This window comes from Rhinolophus hipposideros (genome assembly GCF_964194185.1).
Source record: "Rhinolophus hipposideros genome assembly, chromosome: 5".
Classification (NCBI taxonomy): domain Eukaryota; kingdom Metazoa; phylum Chordata; class Mammalia; order Chiroptera; family Rhinolophidae; genus Rhinolophus; species Rhinolophus hipposideros.
Window position 1 is genome coordinate 37,202,920 of NC_138051.1, and position 18,315 is coordinate 37,221,234.

Here is an 18,315-nt window from a genome sequence, read left to right on the forward strand (position 1 = left end):
AGGACAAATCAGTAATAGATTTTTATGAAAAGGGTTGCAGAAGCCTGAGTGGGACACCTCCTGGGAGGATCCTAGGCTGTGATAGTACTCTCTGCATAAACTGGGTGTCTAGAGGCATCTAAGACACACAGGAAGTAAAGGCAAAGACATACTTTGTCTATTTCCTGATTTTTCACTGCCTTGTTCCCCCATCCACCCACGAGAGCAGCTAAAAATCCTTGAAGATTCTGAAACATACCTAAGCTCAGGGTAGTTCCATAAAATCCTACTTAATGTGATTGTTTCCTCTAAAGAAGAGTTAAACTCACAGTGAAAAAGAAAAAAATAATTGAATTGGGAATTTTACCTTTATCCCAATATTCTATGACTATGAGATAAAAATAAAGGTAAATCAATTTTACTCACCAACAGCTTCTTCTGATGCAGCAGTCAAAGCTAGAAACTTTTTCGTATTTTCCATTTCCTCATTACTTGGCAAAGCTTCACTATTTTTTGCAGACTAATGAAAGAGAAACGAAAGTTTAAACATGAGGAAAAAAAGCAAATTATACTCATCAATATTTTGTTAAATTCCAATAAGGTTTCCAATTGTGTACATACGAACAACAAGGTTCAGGTCATTTCTATTCCTTTAATTAGGAAATCTGTTAATGGTTTCTGTTCCCATAAAATTCTGTCAACAAATATTCCCAGAAAGAGTTGATGTATATATGTCTATCATGATATGATAACGACCTTGTTTAAAGCTTCTTAAGGTTCTGTTTAATATTTCTATAACTAATGAGTAAATTAAAGGTACATCATCAAATTACAATTTCAGACATTTCAAGATTGCTACTGTATTTTATTATGTTTCCAGTTATAATTCTCATTTCCAAGCAAGTAAAAATCTGCTTTGAGATTCAGCAGGTGTAAGTGATAGGCTAATTTTTTTCTGTTAAAATTTACACAAATTATTTCTCTAGTTTAAAGCACCGCGTGTTGTATGTTGCTTTCTTTCCATCCCAGTAGTCATCCTGGGAATGTTGTAAGAATGTATTCTTAATTACTTTATTATTAATTCATATTATTATCTGCGAAATGTCCTCCGAAGTCAGTCAACTGATCAAGGAGGAATTTATCAAAAACAATCCATCTGTTACTACAGTGTTCCTTACCTTAAAAGTGCTCGCTCTCCTTTGCGGGGCAAAGTTCAAATGTGAGCCAATGGCTATACATCAAGTCAGTGCCAACATCTGGTCAACCTCCACCCCTCAGTACTACAGAGAATAAGATGTCCAAGGGGGGCAAGGAAAGTTAATCAAGCCCTAGAAACGTATTGAGAAAGAAGCAAATAGAGCATGGTCCCAGACCTCAAGCACTTTACAGCTTCCTGAAGAGATCTTGACCAGCATATAGAACAGTTGCTGTTCGCAAAAGTTTACTCAAATTATAATGAGAACCAGGAGGTTAAATTTTTGTGTATTTATATATTCATCCCCAAACTTCAACCTTGCTGAAGAAAAAGCAGACATAGATACTTGATGAAAGTGGGCACCGCACCCCCTTTCGAGTCTAGAAATGGAGAACCCCAGCCTGATGCCAGTAGGAAAGTCCGACTGGGTTGTCCAAGGGGAATGAATGTGCCAGTGCCAATGAGGTGCCTGAAATCTGGAATGCTACAAAGTTACCTACCTCCACAAAATAAGTCAGTAAAGACAGACCACATTAACACTACCACAGGGGCCACCGGATGGCTCAGTTAGTTAGAGCGGGAGCTCTGAACAACAGTGTTGCCGGTTCGATTTCCACATGGGCCAGTGAGCTGCACCCTCCACAACTAAAATTGAAGGACAACGACTTGGAGCTGATGAGCCCTGGAGAAACACATTGTTCCCTGATATTCCCAAATTTAAATTAAAAAAATTTAATAAATAAAAAATTAAATTAAGTTAAAGGTCTCAAAAGCTATTGACAGGAAGCCTATGCTATTGACAGGAAGCCTACAGATTTGCTATCACAATTATTTAAAAAAAAAAAAAAACTGCATACCACAGTCCATGCTTTTCTTACTCATCATAGAGGAAGATATGTTTTTATACAGTTCTTACCTTAAGTTCGTCCCACAGCTTTACTCTCATTTCTAGACCTTGCTTCTTAATTTCTTTTTCTCTATATTGTCTCTTCAATAATATTTTATCAAGCCTCTTCATCTTCTGAATAGCATCTTGAAGTTGAGAATCTAATTCTTTTAATTCAGGTTCATCTATATTGTGTTGAAAGTAGGAACGAGCTTAAAGTTTAGTAAACCATAAAACTTTGTTTTGTTTTGTTTTTACTATTCTTTCATTCAACACATGTTTATGGCTGATGGTAATAACTAACATTGGTGTTGCGTATGTCCATTTACAAGGAATTTTCACGTGCATTTTTTTATATAATTATCTAACAACCCTGTGAAATAGACATGTATCTCTATTTTACAGTTGACATAACTGTGTCCTTTCTAACAGCTTATAAATTATAGCATTGAACTCAGAAGTGGGTCATGTATGATTTTAAATCCCAAATTCTTTCTCCTTCATTCTGCTCTACCTTCTATATTCATAATTAAAAAATAAGGAATAAGAGAAATACCCTATCCTAAAACTGCTTCAGACTAACTGAAAGAGAAGGCATGTACACAAATAGCTACAATAAAATGTAGCATGTCATGAGTGACACAAAGTGGTTTCAACCTATAGAAACCTTTTACAAATTAGTAAACTGAGGCTAATTTGTACCTGTTTGTTACATACATCTCCAAGATAATATAACTAGTAAATGGCAGAGTCAATTTCCACCTAGATCTGTCTGACTCCAGAGCCAAAGCTCTTCACCACCAAGCGGTACTTCCTCTGTGAAGTCTGATGAAAGATGAGATCCTGGCAATGACCATAAATGCTCAAATATTAAAGTCTCACTTACCCCAGTTTAGATCATTAGAAATGGCATATTATGTTAAGAAAGTCCAAATTTTGCCACTTTTAAAAATTCAGAGTCCAGTGATGTTTCCCTATGATGTATATTATTCCTCTTTAAGGAAAAGGAGATATTTTTAGAGGGAATAAGCTTACCCAAAAAGAATACTGATCTTATTAACAAGGAGGCCCTACAAATCTTATTGCCTAAGTACTTCAAATGCAACAGCCTCTAGGTAGTTCTAATTCCCAACTGCCAATCCCAGCATTCTCAGGCTCCATGTTCACAGGTGTTCTATACAGCAGGCATTTTGAAGTAACTCATGCAGTCTTCAAACACTATTAATAAATACAATGTAAACTAGGCCGACAGCTAATCTCAACTGTAACACCTTGATTTCTGATAACTGTAATCCTGAGTCACCTGGCCTAACTGTGAGTGCTGATCTCATCCCAAACATTCTAAGTCAGCAGTTTTCACAGTTTATGATCTCAGCTTCACTTTACAGCCTTAAAAATTATTCAGAACAAAAGTAGTGTTTCTTTATGTGAGTCATATCTATTGATAATTACAATATTAGAAATAAAAACTGAAATATTTTAAAATAATAAACATGTTATTACTAATTATATGTGAATATAAACATAACATTTTTGTGACAAATAACTATATTTTCCCAAAAAAATTATTGAGATGAGTAGCATTGTTTTAATTTTTTAGTATCTGGCTTAATAGAAGACAGCTGGATTCTCCTTTCTGCTTCTAAAGTCAATCTACTGCAATCTGTTGTTTCAGCTACAGCATATGAAGAAAATTTATAGAGACATGTAGTTAGTTGGAAAGGGGATGGGAAATTTGATAGCCTTTTCAGATAATTGTGGATATTCTGCTTTGATACTACATCAAAACTCAACAAGGCATAGTCTCTAAAAGGTTAGTTGTAATATAAAAATTTGTGACCATATCAGTGAGCTTTTTTTAATACTTGTTCCACTAAAATCCACGGATCTATCTTTCGTGAAGAAACATTTTATCCTGCATTTGTCATTTGGAAAATAGTGGTTCACTGATCTACGCAGACCCTCAAAATGCTACCACATTTCAGTATACAATATCAAAAAATCACATTTGTTAATATGGCCACCAATTTTTATCAGAAAAGTCTAAGTTTTGGGAAGCTGTCTAGCTCACAGCGATATATATTAAGTTTTCCAAAATTCTAACTTTTACTTGAAAGTTCAGATTTTATCATTGACAAAAAAATACTGTTAGTTGTCTTCCTTGAGGTAAAAGGCTCATTTCATTTAAAAAAAAAAAAAAAAGTCTGCCAAATATCCAAGTCTGAATGACAATAATTTTTCTGTCAGTCCTTCTTTCAAGTAAAAATGGTGTTCCATTTAAAGAGTAGCCACTAAATTATCACACAAGTACTTTTTTTCCTCAACACAACCTTCACATTTTGGTATACAGCAGAATTGTTTTACCACAGAGAATATTAAAAAGATGTGTAGTCAAAGGTCAAGGTTTAATAAAATTAATAATTTCTACTGCTCCATCAAAGATATTCTTGAGTGACACTGGCTATTTCTTTTTTCTGCCAGTGCCTGCTCATGAAGAATACAATGACAAATAGTACAATTTAGTGCCATTGCCTTGATTCACGCTAAAGCACCAGCAATTTTACCCACTATTGCTTTTGTAGCACCAGTGCAAATGTCCATTCAGTGGGCAAAAAGGCAAAAAGCATTATTTCAGTATTATGCGGGACTGTATTACTAATATATTATGTCAGTATTATGATGAAAGTAATGTTTACTTTGCAGAGCTCCTGAAAGGGTCTCAGAGACCACCCCCACAGGGTTCTGCAGACCACATTTAAGAATTGCTGTTCTAATTCACTCTGACCAGTATTAATTTAATAACCATGAAAAAAAGGAGTCTCTTAAAATCCAAAAGTTATTAGATCAACTGGGATTATTCCTTAAAAGGCATTTATAAATTACAGGATAACATTTTATTGTGCAATTTCAGTCATCAAAAAATGTGGAAATACTTCCTACTTGATTAATGTAAAATGACCACAATAAAAATTTTGCTAAATGACATATTATTTTTCTAAGTGTATTTAAGGACTCCTAATATTCTTCTAAATAACAACTGGTGATCGCTTGCTCACAAAAAGTATGGCTCATTTTATTAGTATTATTATTCCTATTTAGTTGATAAAAAAACATACCTAATTCTAATATTTTAACTATAACACCTGTAATTATTATTAGCCAATCACCTACCTGAACATTTAGAGATTATCTGATGTTGCGCCAAGTTTGGATCTTCATCTGACCCCTCTTCAGCTAATTTTATTTTCTCAGAGTTGTTTTCCCCCTTTTCATCATTACCGTTTCTTCTTCCCTCTGTATCACTGCTGTCTGAACGACCCTCTTTAACAAAGTTCAACTTGATTGCAGTGTCGACCTAAAAATTATTTCCAAAGAAACATATTTCAAAAATAATGAATTTTTTTAACTTTAAATTTCCAGACTATTTTAACACTAAGGGAAGTATATGTGGAGACACACATATACTAGCATTAAAGCATTCTAGAACAATAAAGCTTTTTAATTAAATACAATTTAACTACACAATTAAATTTAATAACAATTTGCACCAAAGAAATATGTACCATTCTCTAGCAACTTCCAGCAATAATGGAGAAGAGTCAGGAAAGAGTCCTGAAGAGAACTGCTCTCTGCCAGGCTCTGGGGACGAGACACGACGGTCCCTGCTCCCTGAGGTTACACTCAGATGGAGTCAAAGGTCTATAGCCTTGCTGTCCAATATGACGTAACAGCCACTAGCCACATGTGGCTATGAAAAGTGAATACCCTGAACTGAGATGTGTCTGTGATAAAATTCATCAAATCAGAACCATGTGCTTTGCTGAGTAATTTATTTGTATGCTATTCACAGTTTTTCTATTTCATTTTGGTTTCTCATACTAGGGCCTTGAGTGGAAATGAACTCAGGCGAAGGGAGAGGCAAGACATCAGGGAGAGAGAACCAGCCACTTGGGAGAGGAGTGCCTTTCCCCTCCCAATGGAAGACCTGTCTGTACCAGACCTTTAGGGCTCAGTCCTTGGAGGGTCTTATGTCCTCTCTGCATCCACATGATCAACTCTCCCTTGCTGTCATCTGTGCCCCCTTGTGACTCTCCAAGGCAGAAGGTTGGTGGTGCCAAGAATTAAACTGCAGGAATACAGGAGCATCTCTGTTCACTGAACTAGGACATAAGCCCCAGCGGCACTGAGCTGAGTCAGTAGTAAATAATCAGAGTCACCATTTACTGAGGAATTAGTATTCGCCACGTCTGTGCTATGCACTTTACATACACTGCCTTGATTACTCCACACCATGACTCTATGGTAAATGTACTGCTTGCCCCATGCAACAGAGAAGAAAACAGATCCAGGAGGGAGTGAAATTAGTGAAGGACCAATTTACAAACAAACAAAACAATGCCTACTTAATGTAACCTCGGAGGTGTAAAAGAGGGTTCCTTGTTCAAAAACATACTTCTGTAAAAGGCAGGATGATGCCTGAAATTCCGTAATATCCAGTAAATCCATAAGGCTATATAGTTCTGTGAAAATGCTGAGTTGCCGGGAGAGGTCACGTGAGCCCTGTCAGTCATTTATATCATGGCATAAATGAATTTAGCTGACCTATCCTTGAGAATGGGGGGTTTTATGTAGAGAAATATAGAATATACAAAAGATAACTATATATAAGCAATATATTTGAATACCACACTCCAGGACTTACAGACCTTTCACATTTATCATCTCATATGATCTTAAATCTTAAAATGAGCAGGAAGTAATGAGGCAAAAAGACGAAACTGGAGAACAAAAGACAAATTTTGCCCATTTCACAGTTTTACCCATAGTTTCCCATCCACCTTCCCGAGCCCATCACCCACTGGCTTCTCTGTTCCAAACCCTCCTTCTCTTCTACCCTGTGGCCTATGTGTGTCGTTTTTCTTTCTTCTTCCTTGTCAAAGCCACATTCCACCTCCTTTTCTCATTGTTCCATGTCCCCTACTCTGTACCTTCAAGTTAGTCCCAAGAAAAGTGAGTACCTATAAAGACCTCCCTAATTATTAGATTTTCTGCCTGAAAGCTGTGGAATTTTTATATGAATTATAACTATTAACTCTTTCAACAAAAATATTCATAAGCAACAAGAAACCAAAGTATTTTGAATTAGAAATCTATTAATTATTACTACAGAAATTTCATTTAAAATCTAGCATTTTAAACTCATTTTCTGCCATATAGCAAATTTTGGTAAGAAATTGATAAAAGCCAAATTGGATCAATAAAACTATTCAAAACTCCAGGATTTATTATTCAGACAACATATAAGGTTTTACCAACATTGAATCATTTGCAATCAGCAGTCAGTATGCAGTATATCTGTGGCTAATTTCCCCAACCTAAGATGAACCTTATTTATTTTCCATACAGTTGATTAACACAAGTCACAATTTTAGGAGGCTTTGCTTTTGATATAAATATCAAAGTCCCTGTTGACTAATAAATATGCTAGAGTTTGATCTACAGCTTAAAGGGTTCAAATAAAATCTTATTTGAAGTAATCACTGATATTTTTCTTTTAAATAAATAAGTATTGAACGAAATAATATTAATCTATGTATTGAAACCTGTATGCCAATATTGTGAAATTGCTACTTTAAAAAAAATCATCGCCCAGGAATATATAAGCAGAAATACTAATTCTATGCTACTCCAAAGTTTGTCAGGTCTTTTTATATTATCCCACCTCCATAAAGTGGGGGAAATCTTCATTCTCAACTTACTGAACACATATTTTGTGAACACTTACTATGTGCCAGGCTTTATGCCGAATGCTGGGAATAACATCGAAGGATTGACCAGTTAAGTTAAAGAATTGAGGCCAGTAGCAAAGATGTATTGAAGACTAACTAGGTGCTAGTCACTGCTCTAAGAACTTTAGATATTTTATCTCATTTTATCCTTAAAACATGCCTATGAGGTGGATAGTATTATTACCCCTTTGAACAGATGAGGAAACAAGCACAGAGAGTCAAAGTGATTTGCCCAAGATCACATTCAATGTGGTCAGCAGAGTTCTGTTTTGAACCCATGACTCCAGAGTTTAGGTTTCTAATCACTATGCTTGGGACTAAAGAATCGAAAATTGTATTTAGATTCCAATTTGGGCTCTATGGAAAACTGAATAAATTAAAATACTTCATCTACTTAGAAATACATCGATGTATTCACAAGACCATTAGGGAAATTGCCAGTGGACAGAAATTATTAATAAAAGGAAACAACAAACCAGAACAGGAACCTTATAAAATCCTTAAAGCAGCTGCCCTGGTTGAGGGAGGGGGCAGGAGCAAAACATGCGAATGAGGATGTGCTGGCGTCAGAAAGCTGTGGGCTTAGGCTTCACACCCATGCAGGGGTGAGAAAGGAGGCCCTGGACCCATGCAAGACAGGGAGGTGAAAAGGAACCTTCCCTCTCCTGCTCCATAAAGTGAGATCTCTCAAAGAGGTGCATCCACAAAGAGAGGGTGGACCAGGAAAACACATCTAGCCAAAAGCACAGAGTAAGAATAAAAAACATGTGGGAAAAAGACTGCCTTGAGACTTTGCAAGCACAGGGTTATGCTTCCTGTAGGTTTGGATTCCAATTTATATTATTCACGTATTCTGGGATGCTCGGTTTGGATTCCAATTTATATTATTCATGTATTCTGGGATGCTCAAAGCTGAAAAATTAGTGAGAGAGAGAGAGAGAGAGAGAGAGAGAGAGAGAGATCGTTCATGCCCGTGATTTCTCTGAGGCATCTAGTAGAAGCAAACAGAAATCTGCTCTGGAAAATAGTGTCAAATCAGCCTCCATAAAATTCCCAAAATTAAAGCTTACATTCTAAAAGTTCAAAAGCCAGGAACATAGAACCAACAATAAGCATAAATCACAATATACAAAAGAACTTAAGACATTAAAATGCTGATAAAGACAATCATAAATATTTTAATTGGTATTTAGAAAAACATGAGATCAAGACACTGGAAAGAACAGATGGTTAAAAATAAACTAAAAAGAACTTTCAGAAATTAAAAATATATCTTTAAATTTAAATTTCATTGGATGAAAAAGCAGATTTGACATAGAATAAAAAGTAATTCAAAAATTAGAAAATACACGTTAAAATTTTCTTGGGATGAAGCACAGAGAAATAAATGAATGGAAAATATTAAAAATAAGATAAGAGACATGAAAGATAGAAGGAAAATGTTCACCAGACATTTAATATGATTTCCAAAATAACAGAATAGAAAAAAAATGTAGGCAGCATTTGAAACATGAAAACACAAAGGCTGAGAATTTTTCAAATTAAATGAAATACACTAATTCTTACACTGAAGAAGTGCTAGTCTCCAGAAGGATAAATTAAATAAATCCATACATAGGTGCGTCATAGTAGATACAAAGACAAAGAGAAAACAAAGAAACCAGAGAAAAATATCTAAATTAGACAAACCATACTGGAATGAATATCGGGTTTATAAAAGAGGCCACAAGCACCTAAATGTAAAATATGAAACTATAAAACTTTCAGAAATAAAAACATACGAGAAAATCTTTGGGACCTTGGGTTAGACAAAGAATTCTTAGATACAACAACAAAAAAATAATCTTCAAAAGGAAAAAATTGATAAATTGCACTTAACAAAATTAAAAACACTCTTCCAAAGTCGCAGTTAAAAGAATGAAAGAAAAGTCAAGCTACGGGACTGGGAAAAAATATTTGCAAATCATATGGCTGACAAAAGACTATCGGGAATATATAAAGAATTCTCGAAAGTCAACAATAAGAAAACAAACACAATTTTAAAAAACATTAGGCAAAAATTTGGACATACACTTTCTAAAAAAGGTATGTAGACTGCAAATAAGCCCATGAAAACATATTCAACATTAGTAGTCACCAGGGAAATGCGAGTTAAAACCACAGTGAGCTAATATTATATACCTATTAGAACAGCTTTTTTAAAAAAACTGACAATATCAACTGCTGGTGAGGAAGCAGCTGGAACTTTCATACATTACTGGTGGGAACAGAAAACAGTTTGACAGTTTCTGAGTTAAACATTCACTTACCATACAAGCCAGCAACTCCACTCCTAGGTATTTACCCAAGAGAAATAAAAACATGTTTTACACTCCCCCCAAAAAAATACAGTATACAAATATTTATAGCAGCTTTATTCATAATCACCAAAAACCTGCAAACAACCCAATGTTCCTCAACTAGGGAATGGATAAACAAACTGTGGGACACCCATACAATGGAATACTACTCAGCAATAAAAAAGAGTGAACTACGGACACATGCAACCACATGGATGAGTCTCAAATACATTGTGCCAGTAGACAAAAGCCAGGCTCAAAATCTATATACTTCCTAATTCCATTCACATGACCTTCTGGAAAAGAAAAATTAGGGGGACAGAGAACAGATTGGGAGTTTCCAGGGATTAAGAGTACGGGAGATTGTTTACAAAGGAGTAGCAGGAAGGAATTTTTGAGGGGCAATTAAACTGTTCTATGCGCCATGATGATATCACTCTTAACATTTGTGAAGCTTGACTTGAAACTATACACCAAAAAAGAATGACTTTTACAGTGTGTAAAATTATTAAATTAGAAACAAAAAAGTCAACGAGATACGATGTTCATAGAGAGGAAGATTTAACATCATAAGTTAGAAATTCTTTCCAAATCAATCCATAAATCCAAAGCGATGTCAATCAAAACCCCAACAGCATTTGTCACAGGCCTTGAAAAACTGATCTAAAATAGAAAAAGGACAAAAAGCCAAGAATAGCTAAGGCAGTCCTAGAAAAGAATAAGATGGGGGAGACTCATCCGACCAGATACCAAGAATTATAACAATTCTACGAGAGTTAGCACACAGTGTAGTAATGAGGCAGGATTAGAAGAAACAAAACGAAGAGCTAAGCTGGCAACTGTGTTTTACAAAGTCACCTGCAGCTAGGGATCCGGATGTGTATTAAGACCATCCAGACCCTCCAGATGCATCTGCACGTGATTCAGAAAGCAGAAGTGAGGGAGAAGCCATCTTTCTGAGCTCCTGATAGGAAGGTGGCAAGAAATATCACAGGTGGTCACCTCTGCTTGTCTAGTCACCAGTTTTGTGGTTCTGAGGGACTTGTGGCAGTGTCAGACGCAGCAACAGCTTTCTGCTCTCTGGATTTCATCCATGGTAGTGAGACCTGGGAACCAACGATCCAAGGGAAATCCCCTCTCATGATTTCCTTTCCTGGTGGCCTTCCATTGATTTTGAGAAAGTGAATTTTTCGTATTCAATCCCTTTCTGCTGGAAATGCTTCCAGTGTTTTCTATTTCCGGCACTAAATCATGACAGACAAAAACTCTAAGAGTTTCATCAGGCAGAATCTAGTCCGTAAATCAAAAGAACAAATGAGTATGGGTTCATAAACTTGCATTTGTTTTCAATGTGTGGTTCAAAATTTTTGTTTGTCACAACCCTAAAACCATAAATTTTTCCGTATCACAAATGATAAAACTGATTCTTTAAAAAACATCAAGTGTAGATATTTAAGAAAACAAAAGAGACTACTAAAGAAAAAGAAGTCAGGGCCAGATGATGTACTTACTAAACATATACTATGTGGTCTTTACCCAAACTATATTTTTTAAATTACTGAATGTTTTTCATAGAGTCAATGGTGGTAAAGCAGATGTCAGAATACAAAGCTTATACAGAAAAAAGAAAAGGTTAACAAATGAGTTACATTTGTTAACCTTTTCTTTAAAAAGGCTCTGAATTAATTGCATATTAACAGTAGTGCAATTAAAAACTTTTCTTTAAAAAGTTAACAAATGTAACAAGGTACAACTGTGAACAAATAAGCCCCACTCCAAAGGGGGGAAAAAGAGAAGGAAGAAGGAAGGGAGATAAAGAAGGAAACAGTATTTTGTATTCAATGATCTAAAGTAAAATCTCAGAACACACCTTCTAAAAAGGAGCCTTAAAATGGAATGTTAACAACAACCTTGGTTTATCAATTGCTAGAGGTCAGCATAAGGCATTTAAATCATTTCTAAACAGCAAAATACCTTGAAGGATGCTGGCTCCGGCGAGAGCACCTCCAAAGAAGCATTTGAACCTCTGCTCTCAGGACGTGCTCTTGAATTTGAGGCTGGTTTTGAAATTCCATCTAAGTTTCCCTTTATAATATCCATTGATATTCTGAAACAAAAAAAAATTTTAAAGCAAGTTATGGCATGTATTGAAATGTTTCACTACTGTTAATATGCAATTAATTCAGAGCCTTTGTTATACTTATGTTGCTACCAAAGTCACACTGCCCCAATTTCATCCGTGGGTCATTAAATTGTATGTCACTGTAGGTGGAAAAGAAGCTGCCTGGGAGGTTCAATTCCGAAAGTGGCTAAAAAAGAATGCAGAAATGAGTGCCATCTTGATGGCTTCCTATGCCTCTGACGGAAACATTTACTGAGTCCTTTGACTGAGAAGACACTCATGGAGCATCACACCTCTCAATCACGGTTCAGGCTTTGTCTAATGATTGGCTAAGGCCTCCTTTTGCTTTCCTTATTCCATCCTTTCTCATTCTAGCTTAGCCTGGTTTCTCCTCTCAGCTCTGATTTCTCCTCTCCTCCCTGGTACCACATTTTCAAGGAGTACCTATGTCCAGGTCACTGATCTTTTTCTATCAACCCTCCCCTACTAAAACCCATGATTCTACTTCTGCCCTCTGAAACAACAGAGAACAAAACCTACTTTCTCTCCTAGGGGACAGACTTTCATTATCTGTATACCCATCACCAATCTTTTCAACTATTTTTCGTGTGACGCCATCCACAGGCCTCTCGTCCCTCTGGCTGCTCTACTCCCAGTGCTGCTTTCTGAAGCAGGCAATATGAGGCAGGGTGGTTTAACCCAGTGGGAGAACTCGGGCATTGTAGACACATCGATCCTTTCAAACTGGGCCCTCGATCAGGACCATTCCAGATTTGTTTGGTAATGTGAGGGTATCATGCATGCTGAGTAAAATGAAAGAAAGAGGAAGAGTTCCAGATTTTGTCTTCCCGATAATTAGCTTTATATGTGAATGGATATCTTCAACCAAATCCTTTCCTAAATTCCTTTCAACTATGAACTAAACCACTTCTCTCATAACAAAATGAAGAAAGCCAATTGCCTCTGGCCCAGCAAATGGAACAATGTCCTTTTCTTACTCTCCAAAATGACTCATTTCTCTTTCTTGTTTTGAACAGTGTAGTCACAGTACAGGGAAGTTTTGGATGCAGGCAGAAGCACAAACATAAACAACCTGGTTCTCCTCCAAGCACACAGAGGGATCATTTGATTTGGCCTCCAACCATTCAGTGCACCAAAGCCGATGCTTCAGGGTCCACTACGTCAACTCTTTCCATCTCAGCAAATGAAAAAGGCATTGACTTCAACATTATTCAAACTCTGCAAAAAGCTCACTCAGGAAGCTACTGACGTTATTGTGGGAAGACGGATCACCCTGGCCTGTCACATCACAATTAAAAAGCATAAGTCACCGAAAGGCCAAATGTCTTGTAAATGCCCTAAGCAGGTTGTCAGAGGGGGCTTACTACAGCGAACCAAGGGATCAGCAAGACAGAAACATGTGCGGAGCCAGTAGAATACATGTCAGTAAAGGGAGAGGCCCAGGGAACCATTAGTGACATGGATCAGCTAAAAGGCTCCAGAAATCGTTCAGTTTGCTTTAGAAATAGGTCTGTTCTATTATGTTTGCTCCTGAAAATAATAAGTTAAATAAAATACAGGGTGAGTGGGGATGCAACTGACAATCTTATGAATTGGGTCATACAGAAAAAATTATGAACAAAGGGCATTGAATTCAGATCTTACAGATGTTTTTGAGTGTTTGAGAAGAAATATCAATGCCCACATAGAAATTCCACAATAAAAACAAAGCAATGTACAAGAAAGAAAGCAATCAAATGATAATAAAATACTTTGGCACTTAACATTGATTTAACCAAATAGTGTGCCTTAATTATACTGAGTGTATGTGGGGAGAAGCATGTAAAAGGAGAGGTAGTATAAGAAATCCTATCTGCCATAATAGGAAATCAAAGAGAATGTCTAAAAATTGGAAAAGCCAAAAAATAGTTAAACAAGCATAATATTTGTAAGTTCAGATGGTTACCCTTGGAGAATGAGACTAGAGATTGCTTTTTTTTTTCCATTGTAAATGTTATAATACCGTTTGACAATTTTGACTATGTTACTTTAATAAAAAACCTAATTTTAAAAATAATAAATAAATATAAAATATGAAATCTCCAAGGAAACACAAAGATAACTTATATAATAATGAGGTTAATGACTTACTAAGCATGACACTAATAAGCATAAATCAAAAAGGAAGAGACATAGATTTTGATTACATAACATTTATGCTCGAGTGTCAAAAAAAAAAAACAACTCTAAATTAAATTAAAAGGCACCTGAGAAACTGGGGAAAATATGTGCAATATAGATGATACACAAAAGGTTAATAAATGTACATATTTAAAGAACTCTTACCAATCAATCAGAAAAAGAAACATTCCAATAAAAAACTGGCTAAGGGCATAAATAAGGGAAAAAGGAAAGGAAGGAAAAGAAGAAAAACAAATGGTCAGTATCTTCTAAAGAAAAAAAAGTCCAATTTCTCTAATTAAAGAAACATACAGAACGGGACCTGAAAGATGATCACAAGGAAGTAACACAGGTGTGTTCTGGATTGGTACATTCATGGATGTTCTTTTTTTTTAACCTTTTGCTTGTCTGTATTTCTGGTTTTCTATTAAGCATATCTTGAGTTCATAATTAAAGGATTTAATTATTTTAGAAAAATTTTTAGAATACATTAAAGTGTATTCAAAATAAATAAAAATTACTCAATATTCACCACCCTGAGCTAAACATTGTTATCACGGTTTTTTTGACATTTCTTCTCAATGTCTTTTCAACAAAAATTGGACTCATATATTTCTCACTTAACATTACATGAGCATTTTCTTATTACATCAAAAATACTCCAAAAACAGAATATTATTTACTTCATAATATTCCATAAATAGATGGATATATGATCAGATTCTAAATTGTAACAAATCACTACTAACATGTACTAACTTTTTTAACATTCCTTTCAAACAAGATTAAAGTTTTTCATACAGGCTTGTGAGAAATGCAACCATCATAGATGATTAAAACCAAAATGGGGACACATGGCTGCTGTTATTTGATATTTTTGGATGAATGGCAGAATCAAAAGAAAGTGAATATTCCTTTGTTTCGTAATAATGAATAGTCAACCCAAAGGAAAACAAGTGACATCATATTTATTTTCATGATTTTAATGTCTAAAAATTATTGAATGGTAGATTTTTTTATTTTATATATTTGCTGATTATGTAAGAAATACTTGCCCACATGGGGGGAGGGAGTCAAATAGTACAAAAGAATGTAAAGGTTTTCAAACCAAAATTCCCCTGACCCCAAAAACCACTGTTAATAAATTTTTGTAGGTCTCATTTTTTTAAGCATATGTAAACTTTCTATCCTTTATACCTACCTACTCCTCCTGAACACAAACGAATGTTGTGGTGCTTTGCAACTTGTTTTTTCACACTTAATATATTTTGGAGATTTTTCTATGTCACCACATACAAATACACTTCATGCTTTCAAATGGTGGCATAGTTTTCCATGGCATAGATGTAGTATTTTTTAATCAGCTTTTAGGTTGTATATGGAGTATTTGCTATTAACAGCAATACAAATAATTACTCGAAATGGATCACAGACCTAAAAATAAAACTTAAAACTATAAAATTTCTATAAAATATGTGTGAATTTGGGTTAGGCAAAGGATTTTTAGATACAACATCGAAAGCATGACTATAAAATAAAATATTGATAAAATGAAATGCACCAAAATTTAAAACTTCCACTCTTCAAAAGACATTGTTAATAAAAGGAAAACAAAACCCAAATATTGGGAGAAAATATTTGCAAAACACATACTTGACAAAGGACTTGTATCCAGAATACATAAATATCAAGACTCAAGAAAACAAAAGATTTGAACAGACACATCACCAAAGATACGTGGATGGCAAACCAGCACATGAGAAGATATTCAAAATCATTAGTCATCGAAAAAATGTGAATTAAAACTACAATGAGAGCATGGGATGGCCAGATGGCTTAGTTGGTTAGAGCAGGCACTCTGAACAACAGGGTTGCCCCGGTTAGATTCCCACATGGGCCAGTGAGCTGCACCCTCCACAACTGGATTGAAGGACAATGACTTGGAACTGATGGGCCCTGGAGAAACACACTGTTCCCCAATATTCCCTAATAGGAAAAACATCAATGAGATACAACTATACTTTTAAATAGTGAAAAATAATTTTTGTAAAACAACTAACAATACCAAGTGCTGACAAAGTTGGGGAGCAACTGGAACATTCATATATGTCCTGTGAGGATGGAAAAAAGGACAGCCATGTTGCAAAGTCCTTGGCAGTTTATATAAACATACACTTCCCATATGACTCCACAATCTCATTCCTAGCTATTTATTCAAGAAATGAAAACCTGTATTCACACAATAACCTGTACATGAATATTTATAGAACCTTCATTAATAATCACCAAAAACTGAAAACAATCCAAAGGTCACTCAACCAGGGAATGGATAAGCAAACTCTCGTACATCCATACAAGGGAATACTACTCAGCAATATAACGGAACAAACAACTGATACAAAACATGGATGAATCTCAGTTGCATTATGCTAAATTTAAAGAAGCCAGATTCAAAAGGCTCCATGGTGTTTGCTTCCAATTATATGACATTCTGGAATAAACAAAACTACAGGGACAGAAAATTGATGAGTGGTTGCCAGGGCTGGGAATGGGGAGGTGTTAATTACAAAAAGGGCTGGGGGAAATGATGAAATAGTTCTGTATCTTGATTGTGGTGGTAATTGTGTAACTGTATGCATTTGTCAAAGCTCATAGAATTGCACATTAAGAGGGTGAATTTTACCGTATGTAAAGTATACCTCAACTTTAACTTAATCTCTTTTGCAAATCTTTGTTTAGTTGTGTTCATATATCCAGAAGATAAATTAAAATTGCTAAGTCAAAGAACACTTGCGCTTCAAATTCTGGTAGTCCGCCAAATTGTCCTCCAAAATGACTGTACCAAATTACACTACTACCAGCAAGGTATGATGAGATGAAAGTGTCCGTTTCCCCACATTGGACTGCGGTCAATTTGGTTCATGTCAAAACTTTTTCATCTTTGTCAATCTGGTAAGTGTCAAAAGGTATCTAGAATTTGATTTAAATTTCTTTAATTACAAGAGAAGTTGAGCCTCTAGTCAAATGTTTACTGGCCACCTTTTATTTTTATTTTTTCTGTGAAATACCAACTTGCATCCTCTGCCATTTATTGTCTATTTCAAACGTCTAGAGATTGACTTTTAACATAAATTCTAGGACGTTGGGCATCCAGGCCTGGACTGGCCCTCGCTGAGCCCGCCCCCAGGTACCGCCCCCGCCCTCCCATTGGCCCTGCCCCTCTCCCTAACAGCCAGTCTCTGGGCCCAGCAGCCTAACACGACTCCGCCCCGCCTCACTCATTGGCTGGTCGCACGGCTATCGAGCTTGGCTCTTTGTGCAATTCCTCACCTTACCTGCGGAAACTGAGGGATCTAGTCACCAGTCGTCAGAGCATTGTCGGCTCAGAAACACACCAATGACACTTGCCTCGTCACCCACCGTCCCCCAAAGTGGAGGGGTCTTTACTGCCACCACAGTTACACTGGAAGTGGAAGGAGCTACAGATCTAAAGCTCTCCTGCTTCCGCGAACGCCGTTCCCCTGGCAACCAGAGCCTCGCGCTTCCAGTCTCGCGATGATAAAAAAAAAAGGCCTGTACCATCCAGAATGGAGACGTGGGGGGCGGGGCGGGGGCAGCGAGGAACTGATGAAACCCCGGGAGCTGGGGCTGCCCAGTGGTCTCCTCCATGTTCCCAGGGGATGGTGTGGGCGAGGAATGGTTTGTTCGTGTTTAGATTGAACTCGGAAGGAGGACGTCTGGATGCTTGTATGGCTCCGTCCCTCACTATTAACGTGGTGCCCTGCAGGTCCGCTACCCTCTTTGGGCTCAGTTTCCTCCTCCAT

The 18,315-nt window shown here is 36.3% G+C and overlaps 1 protein-coding gene across 1 annotated transcript in view; it reads right to left on the reverse strand.

Moving 5' to 3' along the window:
* FSIP1 (fibrous sheath interacting protein 1) overlaps nucleotides 1-17,917 on the reverse strand; it is a 172,823-nt gene extending 154,906 nt beyond the window's left edge. Inside the window, exons 1-5 of the mRNA XM_081049822.1 lie at nucleotides 17,827-17,917; nucleotides 12,163-12,295; nucleotides 5,232-5,415; nucleotides 2,091-2,245; nucleotides 406-499 (exon numbers count right to left, since the gene is read on the reverse strand). Coding sequence (XP_080905948.1) covers nucleotides 406-499; nucleotides 2,091-2,245; nucleotides 5,232-5,415; nucleotides 12,163-12,288 — 559 coding nt within the window. The 5' untranslated portion in view covers nucleotides 12,289-12,295; nucleotides 17,827-17,917. The remainder of the gene's footprint in view (nucleotides 1-405; nucleotides 500-2,090; nucleotides 2,246-5,231; nucleotides 5,416-12,162; nucleotides 12,296-17,826) is intronic.
* Nucleotides 17,918-18,315: the final 398 nt, after the last annotated feature.